General features: G+C 51.8%; 1 protein-coding gene across 10 annotated transcripts in view; it reads left to right on the forward strand.

Moving 5' to 3' along the window:
* TPST2 (tyrosylprotein sulfotransferase 2) overlaps positions 1–24765 on the forward strand; it is a 51479-nt gene that overhangs the window by 23168 nt on the left and 3546 nt on the right. For 4 of the 10 annotated variants that reach the window (XM_082699038.1, XM_082699035.1, XM_082699036.1 and 1 more), the window contains 4 exons: positions 12273–12344; positions 16066–16971; positions 19693–19909; positions 23192–23242. In XM_082699038.1, the coding sequence (XP_082555164.1) occupies positions 16130–16971; positions 19693–19909; positions 23192–23242 (1110 nt within the window). In that variant the 5' untranslated portion in view covers positions 12273–12344; positions 16066–16129. Of the gene's footprint in view, positions 1–8653; positions 8677–12272; positions 12345–16065; positions 16972–19692; positions 19910–23191; positions 23243–24765 lie in introns of those variants that run through there. The other 6 variants (XM_082699033.1, XM_082699039.1, XM_082699040.1 and 3 more) reach the window with 3 other exon arrangements.

Consider the following 24765-nt stretch of genomic DNA (forward strand, 5'->3'; position numbering starts at 1 on the left):
GAAGGGGCTTGCCTAAGTCCACATAGCTCAGCAGGGGCAGGATTCAGATGGGGAATGCAGACCTTCTCAGGGCCAGGCCACCACTCCCAGGACCATGTCTCAGTGTTGGATCAAGGGACAGGAGCTGGGCTCCAGGTCTTCATCTGTCTGGTGGGGCGAATGGCAGTGTTGACTGCAGCTGGCAGCTGCGAGGAGGGAGTAGTTGAGGGAAGCAGCACAGTGCCTGCTCGAGATGGGAGACAGGCCTTCAGATAGCACTACTATTTGTTGGCCGATCCCTACCTTCCATTCTTCCCAGTAGCTCTGCAGTGAGTGGTATGAGCCCACTTTCGGGGGAGGAACATGGGGCTGAGATGTGTGCCTAGTCAGTCAAAGCTGGGGCCCAACCATCCCTTCCCCACCTGGGCCCTGTTCTCACCCCAGTACCCCAACATGACCTCCTGTGCTCCATGAGGGCAGGTTTGCCCTATCTCCCAGCCTGGTCCTCTGTCCCAGGTGTCTGGACATGAGTGGGCACAGGGCGGCCTCCCCAGGGGCACTCACGGATACCCAGCCCACGGAGCCTGTTCCCTCCCTCAGGAACTTTCCCTCCCTTGCTAGGTGAGCTGTAACCTTTCCGCCTTCCCACTTTGAGCCATGTGCCGACAGCCAGAGTGGGCGGGCAGGAAGCTGGCAGGGAACATGCCCGGGACGTGGCCAGATTCTAAAAAGGCAGAGCTGGGAGAGGCCTTACAGGTCACCGGACCTGGGTTCTGGTTGTCTGGACACGTTGATCAGCCTCATAGCTGAAAAGGGGAAGATCCATCTGCCTCATCAAAACAGCAGCGTCTGGCAAATGAAGTTGGTACAGACAGTGGGCGGGGGTGGTGGACCTTAAAGACCACTGGCCAGAGGGTCTTTTGGGGGCACTCTGGCAGTTTCTGCTGTGATCTGAGGATGCCTGGCCAGGCAGCTGACCCCCTTTATACATAGCTCCCTAGATCTGTGCTGCTCAAGTTCTAAGGTGCATGGGAATCCCTGCGGCCTGTTGAAATGCAATTTGATGTGGAACCTCCAGGAGGGACTGGCAGGTTTCCAGGAAGCCCTAGGGGGCCTCTCAAGGTGGGCTCAAGGAGGCCTTTTCCTGTGTGGTAGGGCAGGTTGCAGCAAAGAAGAAAGCCTAAATGTCCGGCAGGGAGGGTTTGAGCCTGCATGATGGGCCATCCCTGCTGGGGGAGGAAGGGGATGCTCTGGAGCAATTAAAAGGAGGGAGGACGATCCAGTCCGATTCATATGGGTCTTGTGTGAGGATGAGCCCACTCTGAGTGCAGGGGCTTTCCCTGTGTCATTAGCCAAAGTGACCCATGCTAGACTGTCTGGCTGGGCTATGGGGCACACAGCAGGTGCTCAAGCAGTGTTTCCTGGATGGTCGAACCAGTGTGCTGGCGTGGAAATACCTCTGTGACCCAGCAAGTTTCAGAAGCTTGTGTTGGCCACGCTGACATTTGGGGGTCCAATGATTGTTTATGGGGGTGGGGGGGCTGACTGGACATCGTAGGATGCTTGGCGGCATCCCTCACCTCGGCTCGTGAGATGAGCCCTTCTTGGCCACGCTGACATTTGGGGGTCCGATGATTGTCTGTGGGGTGGGGGGGCTGACCTGGACACCGTAGGATGCTTGGCGGCATCCCTCACCTCTGCTTGTGAGACGAGCCTTATTACTTGTGACAACGAAAACTGTCTCCAGACATTGCCAATTGGGACAATTTTCCCTCAAGGAAAATCGGTCTGTGGTGGGATATGACCACGTGTGGATGGAAGGAGGGGAGGATGGGTGTTTGGGAGGGTGGGAGAGAGGCCCTGTGTGGTGTCCATTCAGATGCGGGTTCCACTGGGACCCCCTGGAAAGAAGGGCGGTCAGCCTCCCCAAACCCGTCAGTAGTGGTTGGAGACTTGGCTCCAAAGAGACTTAAGCGTTCTCTGTTTTTGTTTTTGTTTTTTAATATGGAGATGATACCTGTGACTTGACTACTTAAGTAAATTTTAGAACTAGGAAGGGTACAGGACTTCTTCTAGATTGTGAGGGTTTGGTTAAAGTATGTGCCTGCAGCACCCAGCACGGTGCCTGGCAGGCCGTGGGAGTGCAGCCGAAGGAAACCACTGTTGCTTTATTGTTGTATTTTGTTGCACACGTTCCCTACCACAGGCAGCCCTTAAGCACATGGAAACATTAAGACCCCATTTGCATGTGGGCAAATTATCTCTGAGAGAGGGGGGACTGTCCCAAGGTCACACGGGAAAGTAGAAGGGCACCAGTCTTCGTGGCCCTGAAGTAGGTGCTGTTTCTTCCCTGTCGCCCCGGGGACCCTGCCAGGTGTTCGGACCTCCTGGTCATCCCACCTGTGGACTGAGGCCATCTGGGTTGCTTCACGTCCCCCAGCTTGGGGCTCGATTGATGTTCACCAGCCCAGCTGGCGCCCAGGAAGCTGGCAGAACTGGAAGTGATGGGGGCGTGGCTTGTGCTGTTTTTGCCCCACAGCACCAGCGGGACAGCCTAGGATGTGGAGCCTGTGACAGAGGACCCTGGCCAAGAAGGCTCCTGGAGATGGCCACTGGCTTCCAGCCTTGTGCAGCTTCAGAGTCACATTGCACCTCTCTCGCTCAAATACCTGCCATGGCTCCCAAGTACCCAAGTCTGAATTTCTTTCCTGTTCCTGCTGGGTTATAATTCCATGCCCTTCAAAGGATTTTCCATGACATCACTAAATTGCAAATACTAATTATAGTGATAACTATAATAATAGGACCCAGAGCACCAACTGTTTTCAGGAAAGGTACAAAGTGCTTTCCATGTATTATTTTATTTAATCCAGACAGAAACTATCTGGCGCTGCTGCAAGTCTGATTCTCATCTTACATATGAGGAGACTCATGTCCACAGTAGAGTGTCTTGCCCAAGGTCACGTAGCTTCTGGCTCTGCTGGGATCCTCAGACTGACTCTAGAGCCAGACTTTTAATCAGGAGGCCAACCTACCCTAGTCTTGTTAGGAGAATGAGCCAGAACGATGCCCTCAGAGAGGAGGCTGGGTGTCTAGAGAGCTGGGCCCAGGCCTGGCCTGCTCCATGACCTTGACCAGACTGTGCTCTCTGGGCTTCCCCTGGGCTTTCTTAAAAACTGGCTCTGTATTCCAGGGCTGAAGGTGTCCAAGTTATGCAGCAAGCAAGCCTAGAAATCACCCCGATTTCATTTTTCCCCTCTTTTCTCCTGTATCACACCATTGAAACATATCCCTTGTAGGAGAGCTAGAAAATTAGGGGGAAGAAAAGGAGAAATACATGAAGTTCCAGTTAACATTTTAGGGTGTATCTTTCTAGAGTATTTTTCCAACATAAATATTTACCAGCATGGGATCAGTCAGCCTTTCTGTCACCTAACTTACCTTGGATGTCTTGAAGGGTAATGAATTTTCTTTTAAGATTTTATTTATTTGAGAGAGAGAGATTGAGAAGGGGGGGAGGGGCAGAGGGCGAGAGAGAAGCAGACTCTGTGCTGAGCTTGGAGCCCAGTGCGGGACTTGATCCCACAACCCTAAAACCACAACCTGAGCAGAAATCAGGTCAAACCCTCAGCCAGCTGAGCCACTCGGGCAGCAACAGCATAGTGAATTTTTATAGGGTTGCATCCAGGTCTGTTGTGTATACCATGGAAAGGTTAATGAGAATATCTAATTACAGGTGATGATAATTTAATAGCTGGCGTTTACTGGAATCCTCCTCCTGCCGGGTCCTGCCCTGAGCATTGCCTCAACAGTCATCCCAGCAACCCTCCGAGATAGGCTACTCAGCTCATTCTACAGATGACACAGGCCATTGCTGTGAACTGGCCCCAGGTCTCATGGCCTATTCCTTGGCAGAATCAAACTTGGACTGGGTCCCCCTGGGCCGTCCACCTCTGCCCTTAACCACTGTTGGGCCACCCCGCCCCTCGCCTTATCTCCCGTGTTCTCTTTGAGGCGGACACATGAGCTGGGTGCTGGCCAAGGACAGAAGGAAGGAAGACCAATTAGGAGAAGCCACGGTAGTGTACATGGCCCCATCTGCAGCCCTGGGGAGTATTCTGCTTGGAACAGTGCCTCTGCCTGGTGTGGAGAGCCACTCGGCTGTCATGGGAATTTGCCAGAGCTCTGTGGGGTGTAATCCAGACAGGCTGGACCGGACAGATTTTCCAAAACTTGAGTGTGTAGGTGGCTGGAGCATCCATGGCTTCTAGTCCTCAAAGAGTTATCAGGATACCCGGTACCTGGCCGTCTGCTTTGGTCACCCTAAGCAGGGGGGCCCTCGCATGAGCCTGAAATGCCGTTTCCATCTTAAGTTTCAGAGAGGTGAAAAGCCTCGTCCCAGGTTGCCTTCAGGGCTCATGTCATTGACAGCCGGGAGCGTGGGGGTATCCTGGGCCACGTGTACTGTACTGGGGGCTCAGCATGAGTCAGGGCGTGGATAACACTTTGGAGGTATTATCTTATTCCCTCTACGCTGCCGAAGGAGGTGGGCACTGCCTGTTCTTATTCTACAGATAAGGAAACCACCTCTCTTGTCCTCTTTAACCCTGGGCACCTAGGTGGCTCAGTTAAGCGTCTGCCTTCAGCTCAGCTCATGATCCCAGGGTCCTGGGAACACGCCCCACATCGGGCTCCCTGCTCGGTAGGGAGTCTGCTTCTCTCTCTGCCTGCTGCTACCCGTGCTTATGCTCTCTCACTCTCGTCCTATCTCAAATAAAGTGTTAAAAAAAATAAAATGCTAACCCTGAGTTCCTTGTCAAGTGAAATCTTCCGTGGGGCACCCTGTGAGGGGTTGCCTCAAAGAAGGTTCTAGCCATTGAAGCTGGGGATGGGGCAGGGAAAGGGACCTCAGGGTTCGGCCACCCACTGGAAGTCAGTGGCAGGGAAACTGAGTCCCGGAGAGGGAAGAAGCATGTCCTGGTGGCACGGTGCCTGAGCAGAGCATGTAAGATTAAAAGCCCCTTCCCCTAGTCCTGGGTCACGGAATGTTACTCTCTGCTCTGCCTTCCGGGTTGGTGGACCACAAAGGCCACAGCCTGTGTGTCTCAACTTTACATGCGGGATGTGTGGTTTGGAGAAAGACGGGCCTGCCCTCTGCTCGCTCTTCGGTGAAGTCGCCATCTCTTTGAATCCTCACAGCAGCCTTGCTCCTAAGGATGGTTGGACCCATTTTACAGATGAGGAAGCTGAGGCACAGAGGCTGGCTGAGTGGCCGCCTGGGGCTCTGTGCCCCGCTGACGACTGAGACACACAACTCGTTCTCCTTCCCTGCAGGGTTGTGTTCAGTGTCTGGGGCCAAGGTTGCCCCAACTCCAGTCCCTGGTGTCCTCCACTTGCTTTGAACTTGAGTTCATAGCCAAGGTCACGTGCTGGCGTGTGTTGCCAGCATGGGTGGAGGTCATGTTTCTTCCTACTAGTCATATTGTCTCCTCCTTTTATTTTTTATGTGAAACCAAAAGACCCAAGCCATGCTCTAGGTTCTGCCCTCAGGCTTTCCCCTCTTGCTCTTATGTTGGTCAGTGTCGTGAGGCAATGTGCGGGAACTGGAGACCCTGCCCCTCCCCAGGCAGGAGTACAGGTTCTCTGGCTCCTGGAGGCTTAGTCTTTGGATGGCCTCTGAGGGGCCTGGGAGTTTGGAGGAAGATTTCCCTGACTCCGATTTAACAATTCTTCCTGGTCTGTGTAGGTCACAGATCCAGACAGCAGGGCCTTGGTGACCAACAGAAACCATGTATATCTTTTTTTTTTTTTAAGGTTTTATTTATTTATTTGACAGAGAGAGACACAGTGAGAGAGGGAGCACAAGCAGGGGGAGTGGGAGAGGGAGAGGCAGGCTTCCTGCAGAGCAGGATCCTGACCTGAGCCCAAGGCAGACACTTAGTGACTGAGCTACCCAGGTGCCCCAGAAACCACATATATCTTTACATTGCTTGCCAGTGGCTACAGATTTCTCTTCTTATCATAGCATGCACCTTACATTTGCTGTGGGGCCTGCCCCTAGATTGTGTTTATTGTTTTATTAAATGTGTATGTAGGTTACTTTATCAGAGCATTTTTTTGGTAATGCTGTCCTTAGCCAGATTCCACTATAATTGGTGTTCTTTTGATCCTCTGTATTTTATTCTACTTCAAAACACTCTAGGGGTGCCTGGATGGCTCCGTCCATTAAGTGGCCAACTCCCGATTTTGGCTCAGGTTATGATATCAGGTCGTGGGATCAAACCCCGTGTCATACTCCACGCTGGGCATGGAGTCTGCTTGAGATTCTCTCCCCTACTCCCCCCTCCCCCAGCTGCTTATGCATACTCGCTCGCTCTCAAAAAAAAAAGAAAAGAAAAAAAATACAGCACTCTTTGCAGAAGGGGCCCATCAGTGTCACCAGACAGTTAAAGGGCTCGGTGGCACAAAGGTGTCAAAGACCAGCTAGACATGGGTCTGTGCCCTGATGCTGCCCTGCACCATTGTGTGGGGACCTGGCTGGGCAGTGGGCAACTCGACCACCAGCTCTAGTGCCCTAAGCAGCATTTCCTCTAGCGATGGGGTGGGAGGTGAAAGGCAGATCCCTGGGCTTCATCACCTGATTTCCAAATCAAATGTTTGGGTGTGGGACCCAGGGGTCTGCAGCATGGGGGTTTGAGAACCAAAGGAAAGGGGAGGACTCACAGTGGTACAATCACAGAGCCTTTTGTGAGCACTGGCAGGTTATTTGTTTAACCCTCATAGCTCCGTTAGTATCCCCATTTCACAGATGAGGAAGCAGGCACGGAGAAGTTAGGGAATACGTCCCCCCACCCTTTACCCTGACGGGGACCGCATTACTGGTCATCTGCAGAACCAGGACTCCTACTACAGTGCTCATTTCCCACCCCTGGCAGCTTCTTGGCAGAGGAATGGAGACAGGGTCCCCTGTGGGTTTGAATGGGTGCATGTACATGCATGTATGTGTACGTGTGTGTGTGTGTCCTGTTGCATTGTTTACCAAGCAGGGGCCCCCATGTTCCCAAGCAGGAAGCCTTGAATGGGCCATGCTGGGAGTGGGGGGGTTGTGGTGCACAGGGTGGGGGCTGAGCTGGTGGCTACCTTGAGCGGCCACGTGACAAATGGCTTCCCCATCTGTGCACTGGGTGGGGTAGGCTTTCAGGGAAGTGATTAAGAAGAGCTTGGGTTCTGGCCTCTGTCAGACCTGGGTCCCAGCTCAGGCTGTTAACCATCTGTGTGACCTTGAGCTCGACACCTTGCCTCTCTGAGCCTTACCTTCTCTGTCAGAGGCTAATCATAGTATCTGCCCCCAGGGCGGTGGTGAGAAACAGAATGCCCAGAGCAGCACTGGGCACACGGGAATTTCTCTCCCTGAGGCTTTACTTGGCAACAGAACCAGATGCCAGATGATTCTGTGTGCGTGCTTGTGCTGCTACTGCTTTTTTCTCTTTTTTTAAATGAACTATTTGTTTTCCCGAGTTGTACATTTTTCTCTCACCCACTGGAGGCTGGCCACCTGAGGTCTCCCGCTGGCCCTTCTGGGATGGAGCCCAGAACCGAAATACACAGCAACTCCCACTGGGGCCAATTGCATCTGCATTTCCTGGGGTTGCCTGAGCCTGAGCCCCCGACACCAGGTGGGGGCGTGTGCTGCCCTGATTGCAGCACACCAGACCAGGGGGTCGGCCAACGGAGGCCTGCGGGACAAACCGAGCTCGCTGCTCGATTTTGTAAATTGGAACTCGGCCACCCTCCTTCCTTTCGTGTACAGCGGCTTTTGTGAATGGAGAGGTGGCCTCACAGACCGTGTGACCCACGTGGCCAAGATCCTTGGCTCGCTGGCCCTTTACAGAGGAGACTTGCTGATCCAGCCTCCTCAGGCCACTCCTGTCTTCCGGCCACAGTTCCTCCCGTTGTTATTCCCATTTGTCCGGTGGGAACACTGGGGCTCAGAGAGCCAGTCCAGAGTCACATGAGTGACACCACAGTGACCTCAGCCTCCTCTGAGTGGGGGAGCCTGGATGTGAGCCCTGGGCCTCATCACTCCCATTCCCAACTTGTGCCTAATAGGGGGCCGAACTGGGCCTCTTAGGGGGATACTGGACTGCATGTGGGGGACTCTGTTTAGGTCATTTTCGGTAAAAAGTGTAAAGATCAAAAAAGTTCTAGAGTCAAAAGTTCTAGAGTCCTGGGATCAAGCCCCACTTTGGGCTCCCTGCCATCTCCCTCTCCCTCTGCCTGCCCCTATGCCCTGCTTGTGTGCCTGCATTCTCTTTCTCTCTCTCAAATACTAAAATCTTTAAAAAAATAAGTAAGTGCTCAGTAAGTAAGAGCTCATACTTGAATGTAGAGAGCCAGCCCACCTTCTCTTCTTCCCTTTTTAAGCACTGAGAATGCTTTTATGCTCCAGAATTAACCTTTGACCTCTTTTTCTGGCTGGTGTCCCTCCAGAGTGGGGCACAGGTCTCTGATCCCCAGGGGCCTGGCCCCAGAGAGCACTGGTCTCCTGTCTCCCCAGGGGGTCGGGGTGTTGACATCTGTGGGGGTGGGGGCGTAGCCACGGCAATGGAATGTTTGGGAGCTGATGCCCACAGAGTTTGCAGGGCTGATGGCTGAGCCTGCCCACAGGGGCCCTGGGCCATGCTCCAAGGCCACTCTGTAAGTGCAGCCACCTGCCTGCTTCCCTGGCATCCTATGGTCCAGCTCCCCTCCCCAGTGTGGGGTGGAGGGAAGGGGGGGGGGGATACACCTCTCAGCCTGAAGGAACCATGCTGAGTTTGAAAATTCACAGGAGCCTGAACCTGGGATTGGATTGGCGTGGTCTCAGTATTAATGTCACCTCCTTCTGTGACACGTTATGGCCCGTCTCCCTGCCCCACTGTGGGCATTTCCTTCTGAGCATTTGTCACAGGCCTCATTATCCCTCACGCTAGTTTTTTTGCTACCCCAGCAGGGTGTTAGCTCCACGAGGGCTGGGCCCTCTGTCTGCTACCCTCGATGTGTCCTAGCGTCCCGGTCAGTGCCTCTCACACAGTAGGTATAAACGTCCGTGGAATGAATGAACGTGGGCCTAAGGGGGTCGTGAACAGCCCTCTCCCCGTTCTTCCCTTCCAGTGGTCATGAGCCAGTGCAGAGAGAGAGAGAGAGAGAGCAGAGTCCCTGCTGGCCTCCCCTGCTTGCCCCCATTTTATGAGTCACGTGACGTGACGCCCAGGACAGCATCTTGGGGACACAGCCAGCTTTGGAAACTGACTCTTCTCTCTGCTGGATGTGTGGCTTCTGCAAACCACTTCAGCTCTCCACCTTTCAGTCTCCTCACCCATCACATGGCCATAAAGGGCCTCACCTTAAGAGGTTCTGGCCAGCATGAAACAAGAAAGGGAAAGGGCAAAGGGGAAACAGCACTTGCTGTTTGTGGAGCGCTGGTCTAACATGTTCTAACTTAGTTCCACCTCCCAGCACCTCTAGAAGGCGAGTTCCTCTTTGGCACTGACCACACTGCAAATGCCCTCTCAGGTATTGCTCTTCTCCCCATTTTACAGATGCAGAAACTGAGGTTCAGAGAGGCTTCGTGACTTGCCTAAGGTCACACAGCCAGTAGCTGGTGGAACCTGGATCAGAGCCAGCCCAAGCAGCCTGCCCGCCCCCTCCCCCCAACCTTGTGTGGCATAGATTTCTAAATGTACTAGTTCTATTACTTTATTCTAGAGAAAGACAAGATGCCAACACTCTGAAAGTATGTCTTGAGGAGAAACATGTTATCGCCAAACACCACTCCTGGTGGTGTTTCGAATTGTTGGTATTTCCTTCTTGTCTTTCTTTCTTTTTGTGGTTTGTGTTTGCTCTTTGGTTCGGCTGATGTGGCAGTTTTGCTCTTGGGCATAATTATATGTATCCTGTCCCCACGAGGGCCTGCGTCACTTGTAAACTGGAGAACCAGGGAGGGTTCCATGCATCTCATTTGTCTTCCAAGTCAGTGCCCTCTGGTAGAACTTCCTGTCCTTGATGGGAATGTTCTAGAGCGGGAGCCCCAGACCTGTTCTAAAAATGTCCAGATTCTAAGTAGTTCAGGTTTTGCAGAGTGGGTATGGTTTTTGTTGCTGCTTCTCTTCTTTTCCCGGGTCCCCTCCTCTTCCCATCCTCCCCCTCCTCCTCCCCTTAGAAAAAAGTAAGACTTTTTAAAATTTTATTTATTTATTTATTTGAGAGAAAGAGAGAGAAAAAGCAAGCAGGGAGCAGGGAGGGGAGGAGCAGAGGGAGAGGGAGAAGAAGACACACACCCCCACCCCCCTGACTGAACAGGGAGCCTGATGCAGGGCTTGATCCCAGGACTCTGTGATCATGACCTGAGCTAAAAGCCATTCTTAGGGTGAAGGTTGGATTTGGCACTAGGGCCACTGTTTGCTCACCTCGCCCCAGACCTGCCCTATCCAGCAGGGTGCCTGCCCGGGCCCCCACAGGGCTACCAGGCTCTTGAAATGTGGGGGCACTCAAGGAGCTGAATTTAAATGTAAATGCCTGACCAGTGGTTGGGAGGCTGTGGCAGCACCCCGCCCTCCCCACCACCCAGCCTGTGGCTGGCAGGCTTCCCAGAGCACAAGCACCGCACAGAGTACTGTGGCATTTCAAGGACCAGCCGGGGGCATCTGGGCCCCAGCCATCTCGCTCTTAGCTGGAAGAGCTTCAAGTGCCCTGGCCCTAATTGTTTTTATTTGTTCCAAGAGGCAGGCTTCGGCTGTGGGCCACCTGGGCCCCAGGAGCTCAGGGGGTGCTGGTCGTTGTGGTTACACATGGACATCCCCCTTCTCCATTTGTGAGAACTCAGCAGCCCGCTTTTTCGAGGACAGGCCCAAAGGACCGATGCGAGGAGTGAGTGAAGAGGGAGCGAGGACAGAAGTGCAGCAAGGGCCTTACACCTGGCAGATAACCAGCACCACACAAATACTTTGGAGATTCTGGGTACTCACTATGAAAGGGTCGTTGAGAGCTTTCAACAAACAACACATTTTATGAGACGGGAAAACTGAGGCCCAGAGGACCGATGATTTATGTATTCAGGGAGTCGTCCAGCTGCAGAGCTGTGTTCTGAAACCCCCATGTCCTGCGAAGGGACCAAAAGCCCCAGACTCCACGTGTGAGGCTGTGATGTGATTTCCCTTGTGGGCCTCAGTCATCCCATCTGTAATGTGGGGGAAGGGGAGAACCAGGCTAGAACTCCTCCCCACTGTGAAGGGTAAGGACACAGCAGTGGGATGTACACCAGGAGCCCACTTGGTTCCACCTTCACCCTAGCTTCCTGCCAGAACCCATTGTACTCGTGGCCTGGTTCCTTTAGTGCAATGGTTAAGAGCTGGATGCCTGGAGGCACCTCGGTGGCTTAGTCAATTTAGCGCCTGCCTTCAGCTCAGTTAATGATCCCGGGGTCCTAGATGGAGCCCCGTGTCTGGCTCCCTGCTCAGTAGGGGAGCATGCTTCTCCTTCTTCTTTGCCCCTCTCCTTGCTCATGCTCTCTCTCTCTCTCTCTCTCTCTCAAATAAACAATTAAACTCTTTTAAAAAATGAAAAAAGAGCTGGGCATCTGAGTCTCACAGATATAGCTGGGCATCTCCTGGTTCCAGCAGTCCCTGGGTCAGTTGCTCTTCCTCTTTTTCTCTTCTTTAAAACTGGGATCCTCATTCTCTCCTCGTAGGGGGACTAAATGATACAAGGCACTCACATAGTAGGCATTTGGTCACTACTGGGTGGCAGCCACAGGAGAATGTCCCACTGCCAGGGCGCCATATTTATCCTAGGCTAGGTTTGTGGTACCCTTTTGGAATTGGGCAGTGTACAACCTGTTCAACCATACCCAGCAGCTCCAGATGGTGGTTAGTGGTATAGTGGTGGTAGTGGTTGCTTATCCTTACATTCCCTTTTCCTGAAGTCCTTGGGCTGAGAGGAAGGAAGAACCCTGGCTGGCAGAGGCCCAGGGGCTCCCTAAGGTGGCAGTGCCTTAGCTCACATTCTCAGCTTACACCTCTCTGCCTAAGCAACATGCCATTTCATTCCCTGTAGGACCAGGCAAGTTCAGACCCCAGCTGATCTTGGGCTCAGATGGCCTCCCCTGGCACTCCAGCTCATCCCCCAGAAAACTTCCCTCCAGAATCATCGCCAGATACCCACTGGGGATCCTGACCCCCTCCTCTGCCCCTCTGATGGGACCCAGCCCCTCCCCAATACCCACCCGTAATGCAGCCTCTCTTTCACCTCTGCAGGGGTCAGCCAGTGGACAGTCTTGCGGAGCGGCCACAAGGGCTGGGACCCAGCGATGAGAGTGCCCAGGGAAGGTAAGTGCATCCAGAAGGCTCCCGCAGATTCTGGGTACCTCCAGACACTGCCCTAGAAAGAGCTGCTCCAATTCCCCGGGCTCTGTTCCTGGGCAGCCACATTCCCCCAGCTGGCATCGTCCTCTCTGGTAGAAATACAGTGCTGGAACAAGCTGGGTCCCGACAGCATGCAGGGGGCAGGCCTCGGCAGCTCTTGGTCTCTTAGAGAGAGACCTGGTGGTAGAAGAAGGCTGAGTCCCACAGGGGACTGTGGAGCAGATTCCAGGCATGGCCAGAATCCAAACCCTCTGTGTCCCATCTGCCCAGGGCCTTGGTATGCTGGCTGAGCCCCAGATTTCCCTAAACCTCATAATAGCTCTCTGAGAGAGGGTTATTATGCTCCCCCTGCTTTTTTGAGGGGGGAACAGAGGCTCAGAGGGGTGAAGCCCCTTGTGTAAGTTACCAGCTGGCAAGTGGCAGAGGGAGGATTTGAACCCAGGGCCGTCAGATGCCACGGCTGTGGCTCTCACCCACCATGCTCACTGCCAGGACGCTGGGACACCTCACTGGACAGCGTCCAGTGGGGACCGGTCTGGCCTCTCCAGAGTTGGGGTCCTGGCTGTGGATGGCCAGGAAGCTGCCTTTGGCTCTGTGGGTCACTGGCTATATCTCTCTACAAGGTCACCCTACTTTTTCTTCTCAAGGGATCCCCCAGTTCTTTGCTGTTTTCTGCTCAGGGCTGACCTGTCTGCTTTGAGCTGTTTTCTTCTGGTGGCAAAGACGGGCCTGTGGGTGTGTCCTGTCTGAGGACGGGCGAACAGCTCAGCCTCAGCCTGGTGGCTCCAGGCCTGCCACTCCAGCCATGTGACCCTGAGCCAGTGGCTTCTTTCTGAGCTGCTGAGGGTGGGGCTTCCCTACCCCCATGGGTGGTAGAGACGGTCCCTTTACATGAGGCATGATAATAAAAGTTTTAGTTGAGCAAGTGCTTCATAAATGTAAAAACACAAAAATCGGGCGCCTCGTTTTAAAGTGTTAATAATCTTGGGTGCCTGGATGGCTCAGTGGGTTTAGCCACTGAGTCTTGATCTCAACTCAGATCTTGATCTCAGGGTCCGGAGTTCAAGCCCCGCCTTGGGCTCCACACACTGGGTGTGGAGCCTACCCCCCCCCCCCAAAAAAAAGGGAATAAAGTGCTGTAACCAAATGAATGATCAGCATTAAGCAAATTTGGTGTGTCAGTAACATTTTCCTTTTCTTGCCTGTCCTTTCTTCCAGGCCTTTCTCCCTGATGTTTGGGATCCAAACCACTTCCAACCCCAAACATAAGCTAGAGAGTACACACACACACACACACACACATACACGACCATGCACACTACCTATCCTTTCTGGAAACAGTCTTCCCAAATTACCCCTTTTCTTCCTGTCTCTGTACCGCCCCTCCCATCGCTTCTATTCCCCCAAAGCTCCATTCTCTTGCTCCCCACCAAGTGCCAGGTGGAAAGGGTGGTGGCTCTAATTCAAACTAAAATGTGATTGTCCCCCAGAAGCACCGACATGAAATAAACAGAATTCTAGTCTCGAGTCTCATGAGCACGTGAAAAAGTTGATAGGTCCTTGGAGGGGTTTCCAAGAAGCTTTATGTCTTGTCCAGCCTGCCTTTGCCCTGAAAATAGCTCTGGAGTCAGATTTCCTCATCCCAGACCCTGACTTCAGGGCACCAGGGAACCCCTACCATTGTTGGCAGCTTAGGACAGATACAGTTTTCTGGGGAGAGGGTCCCCAGCCATTTCTCAATGCTCCCCGAAGCCAGGGAGCCCAGACTGAGATGAATCTGTGCTGTGTCAGTTGCTTCTAGAACCCTCCCAGCAGGATTTGAGGTCAGTGCACCCCACCCCTCTTTGCAGCCAGGAAGCTGTGGGTTACGTGGGGGAAGTGACTCTCCCAAAGCCACATGGCCAGGAAATGCTGAGGCCTCTCAGCTGTTCGGACCCCAGGCCTGAGATTGTGCGTCAGATGTTGATTTCCCACTTGCTGCGGCCCGGGGGGCCCTGGGCAGCCCAGACCCTTGGGTGTGGACCAGTCCAGCTGCATAACGGGTCCTTCAGTGGTTTCGGCTGAACCTCGTGTCCTTTGAGAAACACCAGCTTGGGCTCCCTTCCCACAGACCCACTCACCAGGCTGTGTGCAGCTCCCCAGCCCTGCCCCCACCTTCCCACCCCCTCCCAGCCCCCGCCTTTGCATTGGCTGTTCCCTTTGCCAGGAACAAGCCCCTCTCTCTTCCCCACCTGGCTCTTTGAAAACCAGCCCTCCCCCTGCAGGAAGCCTTCCCTCACCTACTCAGGTAGAATCCGTCACCCCCTCCCTGCATCCCTGAGTCTCCCCAGGACCAGGATCCCAGCAGGAGCCCGGTCCCTGACCTCCCTCCCTCCACTCTCACCCCTGCAGGCCCTCTCCTCAGGGTCTTCCCTGAGAGTTCAGTGCAGCTCCTTCCCCTGTCCCCTGAGAACCTGTGTGGCTTCTGTGCCCTCCCCCTCAGTTTTTCCCTCTCCCTCCCATCTGCCTCCTGAGGTTCTTGAACACCCCACACCCTCTTCCATCTGAGGCTCTTTGTATTCTCTGTTCCCTTTGCCGGAGCACTCCTCCCATGCATCTTCACATGGCCCACTCCTTCTCACCCAGAACTCAGCTTGAATGCCACCTCCTCCGGGAGGCCTTCCTTGACCTCCCTTCTCCTTGCCCTACTTGATCCCTCTCACCGTATAAGCCTGGTTTTTACCCTGTGGCTCTAGCTTATGTCCTGCTGCTTCCCCCACTAGGAGGTGAGCTGCTGGAGTTCAGATGGCCTGCTGTCTTATCCACTTTCCTGTCCCCAGCACTGAAGCGGTGCCTGGCACCTTTTTATACTTAGTACCCATTTATCGAATGAATTACCCATTTACTATTTTACTCTGAGTGAATGGGTAGTGATTCCAGAAGAGGCCCAGAATAGGACAGGATATTCCAAGCCGTCTCCTGGATAGCACTATGGTCCCTTGGAGCAGGCCGGCCTGGGCTAGCATCTTGGACCCCAGCTCAAGTGCTCCCCAGTTAGGCACCCCTTTCCTCCTCTTTCTTTTCTTTCCTCTTTCCCTTTCCTTCTTTTCTTTCTTTCCTTCCTTTTTTTCTTTCCTTTCCCTTTCTTTCCTTCCTCCCTCCCTCCCTCCTTCCTCCTTCCCTCCCTCCTTCTTTCGTTCTTTTCTTGATTTTATTTATTTGACAGAGAGAACACAAGCAGAGGGAGCAAGAGGGAGAGGGAGAAGCAGGCTCCCCACTGAGCAAGGAGCCTGATGTGGTACTTGATCGCGGGACCCTGGGATCATGACCTGAGCCAAAGGCAGATGCCTAACTGACTGAGCCTCCCAGGAGCCCCTTTCCTCCTCTTTCTAAGGTCCTCATGTCCTAGGGCTTCTGGCTTCGCCCTGCTCCTTCAACCAAGGCACATCCCCCAAATCCTTCCTGAGCCCCTGCGAGGTGCCAGACTCTGGAGAGACAGCCAGGAACAGAACACACAAAAACCGTGCCCTTGCCGAGTGGATATGCGGCTGAATTGGGACGTCCCAGAGCACTGTTAACTATGCAAACATTCTGAGAGTCGATCTGAGAGTACTTACTCCCCTCCACCTGTCCGGGGAAGCCTGCCAATCGAGATAGGTTGGTTAGGGCCGGCGGCTCACAGGTGTCCCTCTTTCTCTCCCCCCAGATGCGAGCGCCGCCGGCCCCCCGCTGACCAGTCGCTGAAGCAGGCCTGCCACCCCAGGCCCAGCATGCGCCTGTCGGTACGGAGGGCGCTGCTGGCGGCTGGCTGCGCCCTGGCCCTAGTGCTGGCAGTCCAGGTGGGGCAGCAGGTGCTGGAGTGCCGCGCGGTGCTGGGGGGTCCACGAGGCCCCCGGCGCGCCATGCGGCCGGAGCAGGAGGACCTGGTGATGGTAGGCGCCGACCACGTGGAGTACCGCTATGGCAAGGCCATGCCGCTCATCTTCGTGGGGGGTGTGCCCCGCAGCGGTACGACGCTGATGCGCGCCATGCTGGACGCCCACCCCGAGGTGCGCTGCGGTGAGGAGACACGTATCATCCCGCGTGTGCTCGCCATGCGCCAGGCCTGGTCCAAGTCCGGCCGCGAGAAGCTGCGGCTAGACGAGGCAGGCGTGACGGACGAGGTGCTAGACGCCGCCATGCAGGCCTTCATCCTGGAGGTGATTGCCAAGCACGGTGAGCCGGCGCGCGTGCTGTGCAACAAGGACCCCTTCACGCTCAAATCCTCTGTGTACCTGTCTCGCCTGTTCCCCAACTCCAAGTTCCTGCTGATGGTGCGGGATGGTCGGGCGTCCGTGCACTCCATGATTACCCGCAAGGTCACCATTGCCGGCTTCGACCTCAGCAGCTACCGTGACTGCCTCACTAAGTGGAACAAGGCCATTGAGGTGATGTACGCCCAGTGCATGGAGGTGGGCAAGGACAAGTGCCTGCCCGTGTACTACGAGCAGCTGGTGTTGCACCCCAGGCGCTCCCTCAAGATCATCCTGGACTTCCTGGGCATCGCCTGGAGCGACGCTGTCCTGCACCATGAGGACCTCATTGGCAAGCCCGGGGGTGTGTCCCTGTCCAAGTGAGTGGAGCCCTCGCCCTCCACCTAGCCCCCTGGCCCCAAGTCAGAGACAGCAGTTGGGAAGAATAGCGCTGTCTCTCTGAGCTGTGGGGCCTTGGGCAAGTCGCTGTGCCTCTCTGAGCCTCAGCCTCCTCTCTGGGCATGGAAGAGGTCTGGGAAGGGAGTGGTTAAGAGCAGAGCCTTGAATTGTACCTCCCTCCTCGTAGTTCTGTGGCCCTGACCAAGCCACTGTGCCTCTCTGAGCCTCAGCTAAATATACACAAAAGTGGGACCATCTGCTCTTCCCTTTTCTGAGAATCAGCAGGCTTTGAATGTGCTTTGTAGTGAGCCATCGTGGGCAAAGGTTAACTTAAAAACACTAATCCAAAATCGGGTTGTCTGGGTTCCCTGCCCTGTGACCTTGAGCAAGTGTCTCAGCCTCTCTGTTGTGCCCCATTTTCTTATCTGTAACGTGTATATGTACGTGTATATATATATGTATATATATATATGGTATAGTATATATATATATATAGTATGTATATAGTATAGTCTATCAACCTTCTAGCTACCTGTGAGCATCAAATAGGTTAATACATGTTAGGTGCTATTATTCCTATCATAGTAGTTGTTATCACGTTAGCACTGACATGACTTTTATTGGCACATACATCGTTCTCATCCTTGTTACCGTGGAGGGAGTGCCAAGGTGTGGTAAGCATTCAGTTAAGCCCCCAACACATATTTTCTTTAATCACCAAGGCAGCCTGAGGACATAAGAACTCCTATCCCCATTTTACAGGTGAAGAAACTGAGTCTCAGAGAGAAGTTACCTAAGGCCACATGGCTGGCAAAGTGTGGTGCCAGGATTTGAACTGAGGTCTGTTGGGGATTCCAGAGCCTGTGCTCTCAAGCTGTCTGCTTCCGGCACTTCTCCTCTTTCCCTCCTCTGTCTCTTGCTCTCTGCCTTCTTCCTTTGGTGAGCCGTCCTTCTCCTGAGACCCAGAGCGTGTGGGCAATGCAGGATCAGAGTGCGCCGTCTTTCTGTCTCCATCACGATCAGGCCCAGGCATCCCCGAGATGCTAGAGCTGGGATTTTGTAAATTATCATGACAAAAAGAATCAGAGGACCGAAGGAAGATATCTTTGTTGTAGGAAATAGGGATGATTTCCCTGGGAAAGGAAAAACAGTCTACAGTCCCACCATGCACACATTGATGTGGTATGTGTTGGTCCTTTGTCGGGGGCTGTTGAGAACACGAGTCCTAGTGAACCCCAGCATGTCTCCCTATAACCATTTTTCACTTTGTGTTTGGGACCACTTGCCCATGGCCCCCGACCTGCTACCGTGACATCATTTTGGACAGCTGTGTAATATTCCACTTGGCGGAGCACAGTGTTTTAGTCAACATCTCCTGTTCGTGGACACATGGGTCCTTTCCAGCTTTCTTTACTCCTATCAAGTATTGCTCCCATTTGTGTTCTGGGATGTATGTGTCTGTGTTATTTCTGCCTCACACAGTCCTGGAGATCTGGGGCCCTGGAAAGGCCATGCGTATATCTGAGGCCTTTGACAAACTGAACCGAGTTGAGATTTCCATCCGAGTCTGCAGACTGCAAACCTATTACTCTTCCCACCCATCCCCACCCTTCATCCTCCCTGCTCTCCTCCCTCCTGGTCCTGGCCTCTTTTCCCCCCGCTCTTCCCAAGTTATCTGAAGGAAGCATCTAGAAACAGACCCTGGATCCTGGGAGTTCCCCTCCCTCCAACGTACAAGGCCCTTGACCTGTAGTCGGTAGGATCCTCATGATTCAGATGGCTGGTTGAGCTCGTCCTAGGGGAGAGTGGAGAAGCACATTCAACAGGTTGGCGGTTCCACTGTTGCAGCTGAGGGTGAAAGGAACCAAAGTTGCCATCTTTAGGGGCATGGGGAAAATAAGCTATTCAGGGACACTACATAGCTGGAGAAAAGAACAAGGCATTGGTGAGAGTCATAAACCAAAAAGCACAGCATATGATTTCTGCTTTAAAACCTGTAAACCGAACTATAGGATTTCCGTATGTGTGTGTGTGTGTGTGTGTGTGAGAGAGAGAGAGAGAAAGCTAACACCTCCTGAGACCTCACAATATGCCACATACTCCTCTGAGAAGAACTCCTTTACTCCCCAGAACAGCTCAGTGAGGTGGGTTCTGCCATTATTCCCATTTGTAAGCAAGGACTAATAGAGGAGGTTCAGAGAGGTAAAGTAGCTTTCCAAGACTACACAGCCAGTGTCGGTCCAGCTGGCATTTGAACCCAGGCAGTCTGGCCCCAGAGTCTGTCCTTAGCCACTCTCCTGTATAAAGCACAGAAAACGGATTGAGAGGGTGGGCTGCCCAAATGGTAAGACGAGGTCCCTATAGGGAGCTGATGCTGGGAGTCGTGGCCACTCTTAGCCTTACCATTCATGTTTTATAATTCTTTCTCAAGAACAAAATATCCTTCTTAGCCACAAAAATAAAATGTTATTTTTAAAAAGTCATGAAGTCCAGGAAACAGAATTTTAAGTGCACATCGCCTGATACTGTCTTCCGGCTTCTTGCTGCGTGCTTTTATTCCCAATGTACAGAGGAGGTATGAGGAGGCCAAGTGACTTGCCCACAGCCTCACATCGAGGGGGGCACAGCTGCCCCGGGGCCCAGTACCCCCAGCCTGTCTGGCTGCCGAAGGTGCCATCAGGGTCTCCCTGTGCCCCGCCCAGCCTGTTCTTTCTCCCCAGGATTGAACGATCCACAGACCAGGTCATCAAGCCTGTGAACCTGGAAGCCCTCTCCAAGTGGACCGGCCACATCCCTGGGGACGTGGTAAGGGACATGGCCCAGATCGCCCCCATGCTGGCTCGGCTTGGCTATGACCCCTATGCAAACCCACCCAACTACGGCAACCCTGACCCCATCGTTGTCAACAACACACACCGGGTGAGTGCGTGCATACTGCACTCTTGGCCTGCAGTGGGGGTGGGACATGGGGAACTGTATTGTATTTCCATTTTTGCTTGGGCCACAAGGAAGCTCAAAACCAGTTGGTAGCCAGTCTCACACTAGAGCATCTAACAGTGGGTCCATTTGTGTACTGATTTCATCTGATTTCTCTGTGATTTTTCACCCTTTTCCCACTATGTCCCTAGCTGTGTGTCTGTAAAGCTCATCAGGTCTTTGTTGAGACAGAGTATGAATTAACTATTGGTCCCTTTATTGCCCCCATAAATTTTAATGTTGATTTCTCAGACAAATGTGAGCTCAGGGCAGTTTCAAGTACTTTTTAAGCTCTCCTTAGTTGAGGTGGTCAAGGAAAACGACTGAGATGAGATGTTTTTAAAGCATTAAAAGTCAGCTAGTCCTGCATAAATGAACATTTAGCAAGTTCATGGTCTTATTTACATGTTGCTGTCATGCAGCTTCGAGTCTCCTTTGGGTGCGGTGTTGTGACTTCCTTAGAGGCACTGAGTTAGTGAAAGTATTTGAGCATGGGGCCCAGGCCTGAGGCCCTGCTAACCCTCACACCATTAAGATCCAGAGTCTTAATTCTGGCTACACTCAGCATTTCCAAACACACTGCTGATTTTAGAAAGTAAACCTTTCTTTCTTTCTTTCTTTCTTTTTTTAAAGATTTTATTTATTTATTTGAGAGAAAGAGAGCAAGAAAAAGAGAGAGACAGCACTAAGAGGGGGCCTGACACAGGGATTGGTCCCAAGACACAAAGATGCTGACCTGAGCTGAAGGCAGATGCTTAACTGACTGAGCCACCCAGGTGTCCAAAAAAGTAAACAATTCTTATGTTGACAAGCCAAGGAACAAAGTCATAATTGTTGTCACTTCCCCTTTGATTCTTCAGTGACTCAAGGAGAAAGACTCTGATTGGTGCTAACAAGGCTTTAACGCCTCTCCCACAGAGGTGGGCTCTCTTAACTTGGAGCTTTGGGGGCTCTGCCCTTGTGATTGAAGTGGGTCTGGGCGCTTCTCTCCCCCTTGACGTCTGTAGATTTTGCAAACATGTGTTTGTGGAAATACTCAGAGATGCAGTGTAGATGTGCAGGCCGTGTTGACAGTGTTAATATTCACAACCTGGATGTGGTCAATGTTTTATTATTCAGTTGTTTTAAATCTTTATTATTTGTTGTGTTTATTTTTTAAGAGTATTCTTTAGGCTTTACTTAAATGTATTTCATACACTTTTCTGTACACATGATGTATTTCATATAATATTTTTGTATTTATTGCATATATCTTTATATAATTTTAAAAAAATCATTTAACTGGGTTAAAAAGAAGAAACAGCAGCCGGGCGTGATCTTGAACTCCATCCCGCAGGCTCTTCACACCTGCAGTGGCTGGGCCAGGGTGAGGACCGCAGTGACGGAATCTCTGTACCCTGTGTTCTTAGTTAGGGGCCCAGCAGCAACTGCTCTGAAGTCTCTTAAAAGGCAGAGAGGTCCAGGGTGCCTGAGTGCTTCAGTAGGTTTAGCCACTGACTCTTGATTTTGGCCCAGGTCATGATCTCATGGCCCATGTTGGGCTCTCTGCTCAGCAGGATGTCCCCTTAAAGGTTCTCTCTCTGCTTTTCCCCCTCCCCTGCTCGCTCTCACACACTTTCACTCTAAAAAAAAATAAATAAATAAACATTTAAAAAAAAGTAAATAAATAAAAAGATGGGAAGCCCCTGGCTTGTCCCAGGATGTGGGTCAGAAGCTCCCACGGTAAGGCCTGACTTTGTGTATTGTATAGAAATTTAAACATTTTGATGAGCAAGATCTACTCTCTGAGTCTGTTTTTAATTTGTTTCAAAGGGGAAATGTCCCTGGTTTCTTCACAGGCGGCTGCCCGACACTTGTTTGTTTTTATGGTAGTTTTGCTATTACTGCAAAAATAAGTTCCTGCATTGAAAACAGCACATGCATATGCGTGTGTGTTTCTGCGCATGCATGTGTGTTTCTGCGCATGTGTGCGTGTGTTTCTGCGCATGTGCACCCACGTGCGTGTTTTTGCGCATGCGTGCATACGTGCTTCGATGTAGACACCGGGTGATCCTGTAATAGATCTGGCCATCCGGGACACACGGACACTGGGAGGACCCCGGTACTAATGAATTTGTCTGCACTTACACTGCACATTGCAGCTACCAGTCAATAACCTCCTGTGGCCACAGGATGTGACGGCTGATATCTGGTCCACGTTGAGAGGCATTGTTAAGTGTAAACTGCGCAGTGGATTTTGAGCTCCTGGTAGCAAAGACAGCATGTCAAGTTTCTCCTGAATAATTTTTACATTAATTATACGTTGAAGTATGAATATTTTAGATATCTCAGGTCAGATACAAGATAGAACTGGAATTATTTCACTTGATTCACTTTTGGGGGGTCCGTTTTTGTTTTTTCTTTTTTTTTTTTTTTTTAAATGTGGCTACTAGACCATTTAAAATGACATAGTTCGTTCGCATTACGTTCTATTGGACAGTGCTGGTCTGTGTGGTGCTTATATATGGAGATATGGTGGAAAAGTCTAGGATTTTCTTTGCCTTAGCTGTGACCTCTTCCTGGCATGCTTTTCCTTCAGAGCTCGGCTTGTCTGGTTTTCCAGTGTTGACACTGGAGGGCTTGGCTCAAAGATCACTTGTTCTGAGAGGTCCTTTGGGACCACCTGCTCAAAATAAGCCCCTTGGTCACTCCTGAACACATCCCTTTATTTTTTTCCTGGTACTTCCCATGGTTTGATATAGTTTTGTTTGTGCTTATTACTTGTGGATCCTCTGGCTTCCTCTCTAGAATGGAGGCTCTAGGAGAAAAGGAATTTTAATTGTTTGCTTAATATTGTACCTCCAGAGTTTAGGATAATGCCTGAAATAAGAGGAGGTCAGTAAATGTTTGTTGGTTGGGTGGATGGGTGGGTGGGTGTGTGTAGGCACGGATGGATGGGTGAATAGGTGATGAATGGGTAGATGGGTGGATGGACAGGAGAGTGGATGGGTGGGTGGATGGGTGGGTGGATAGGTATATGGACAGGAGGGTGGCTGGATGGGTGGAGAGGTGGGTGGGATAGGAGGAAGGATGAATGTATAGGTGGGATGGGTGAGTGGGTAGATGGATAGATTTGTGGGTGGTAAATGGGTGGATGAGAAGGTGGAGGTGACAGGGTGAATTTTATTTAAAAAAAATTTTTTTTAATCATTTCCATGATAGAAATACTTCGTTTTTCTTTCCTAGGTCTTGAAAGGAGACTATAAAACACCAGCCAATCTGAAAGGATATTTTCAGGTTAGAAACCCCAAGGGGAATTCTGAAATCTGTTCATTGGACTGTTGCACTCGCTTGCACTAGCTTGGACACTTTGCTTTCTAATCTGGCTGATCATTTTCTTGTTAGAAAGTTGGATTGGGGGGAGGGTAGGTCGGGCCACAGGCCCTCCCAACTGTCTGATCCAGCTGGAGCCAAATCGCAGCCCTTCTACTTGTGGCCCTTCCATCACCTTGTCTCCTGGCTTGAGAGCAGTTGGAGGGACTGGTGGGGGCTTTCTGTCAAGCTCTCTGTCTCTAGCCTGAAATTCAGTTTTATATAAAGTGGCAGTCCCCAAACATGACCCAGCCCAGAATTTTCATCAGTCAACCAAAAATCGAGAACCATAAGAGTCACGTGGTGTAGGTATTCCCACAAGTGTAGACATAGAAATACCCCTGCATCCCTGCACCCACCTCCCTGGCTGTGCCTCCCACACATCCTTGGTATGTCCGTGGTGTGCAGTCTGGGGATCATGTCAAGAAGGACTGCTCCCTTCACTGACATGATAGTCCCCCTTTAAATGAGGGGTCTTAGTTTGTGTGTATTGTTTTCTTTTTAAATTGGGAGAGAAAGGGTGCCAGTCTCCAGTTTAATAATTAGAGTGCTCGTTATCTGGGGTCCTTGGCTTTTTGGGCCCATCCTAGTTCTTTGGGGATGGCTTCATGCTCCCCTTTTGGGAGTCTGAGACCCAACATATCTTCTTGCCGCTGTGAAAAAAAATGTTGCCAGGATTAGTCAGCACTAATTTATTGCCTGCTTTAACCAAAAAGATGATGTAACAGGAACCACACACAGAAGTGGGGGTGGGGAGAAGTAGTTGCCACCCGAAATGCCTTTTCATTTTTGCAGAGTATCCTTTTTTGCCTACCTGAATAGACACTTGACATTCCTTGCAGTTCTATCAAATGAGCTGCTTGGGTTTGTGTTCCTCATGTTTTCCCATCTTTCAGGTTTCGCAGTTGCCATTTGGGATGGTGACATAGTGTTCTGTAGAAGGCATTACGAGCTACTGTTGCGCTAAGATCGTGTCCAGTTTCTACAGTGTCCTGAATGATGGCACATGTACTTCATCTTGATTTTGCCTCTCTTCTATGGGATGGGGTAGAGGGCTTTGCCGACCCGTTCCACTAGAAGACATCATTATGGACCGGCATTGGTGGGTGGAAGGGCATTTTAAGTCTTTTTAAGACTCTTGACCCAGAAGGGTAAATTGTCGTAAAGAAGAGTCAGAGCCGTTTACGTTCTCTCGCGGTATGTGGCGTACTCAAGATCTCTGGCTGGCCTGGGACTGTTTCTTGCTCTGTTGGGGACAAATGAATGTGGAGGAATGGCAGGCATATGCACTGTCATCTCGAACACTGCCACGCTCCAGAGAGCTGCCCTGCCAGCTGCATCAGGCCCCTGCTTTCTACCTTCATCTCCCTCTCTGTCCTCCACGGGGCACCTGGCTTCCTTCATGGTAGTGCAAAAAATTAGAAAACAGTCTTAAGGCAACAGTTCCA

The sequence above is a fragment of the Mustela nivalis genome (genome assembly GCF_964662115.1).
Source record: "Mustela nivalis genome assembly, chromosome: 14".
Classification (NCBI taxonomy): domain Eukaryota; kingdom Metazoa; phylum Chordata; class Mammalia; order Carnivora; family Mustelidae; genus Mustela; species Mustela nivalis.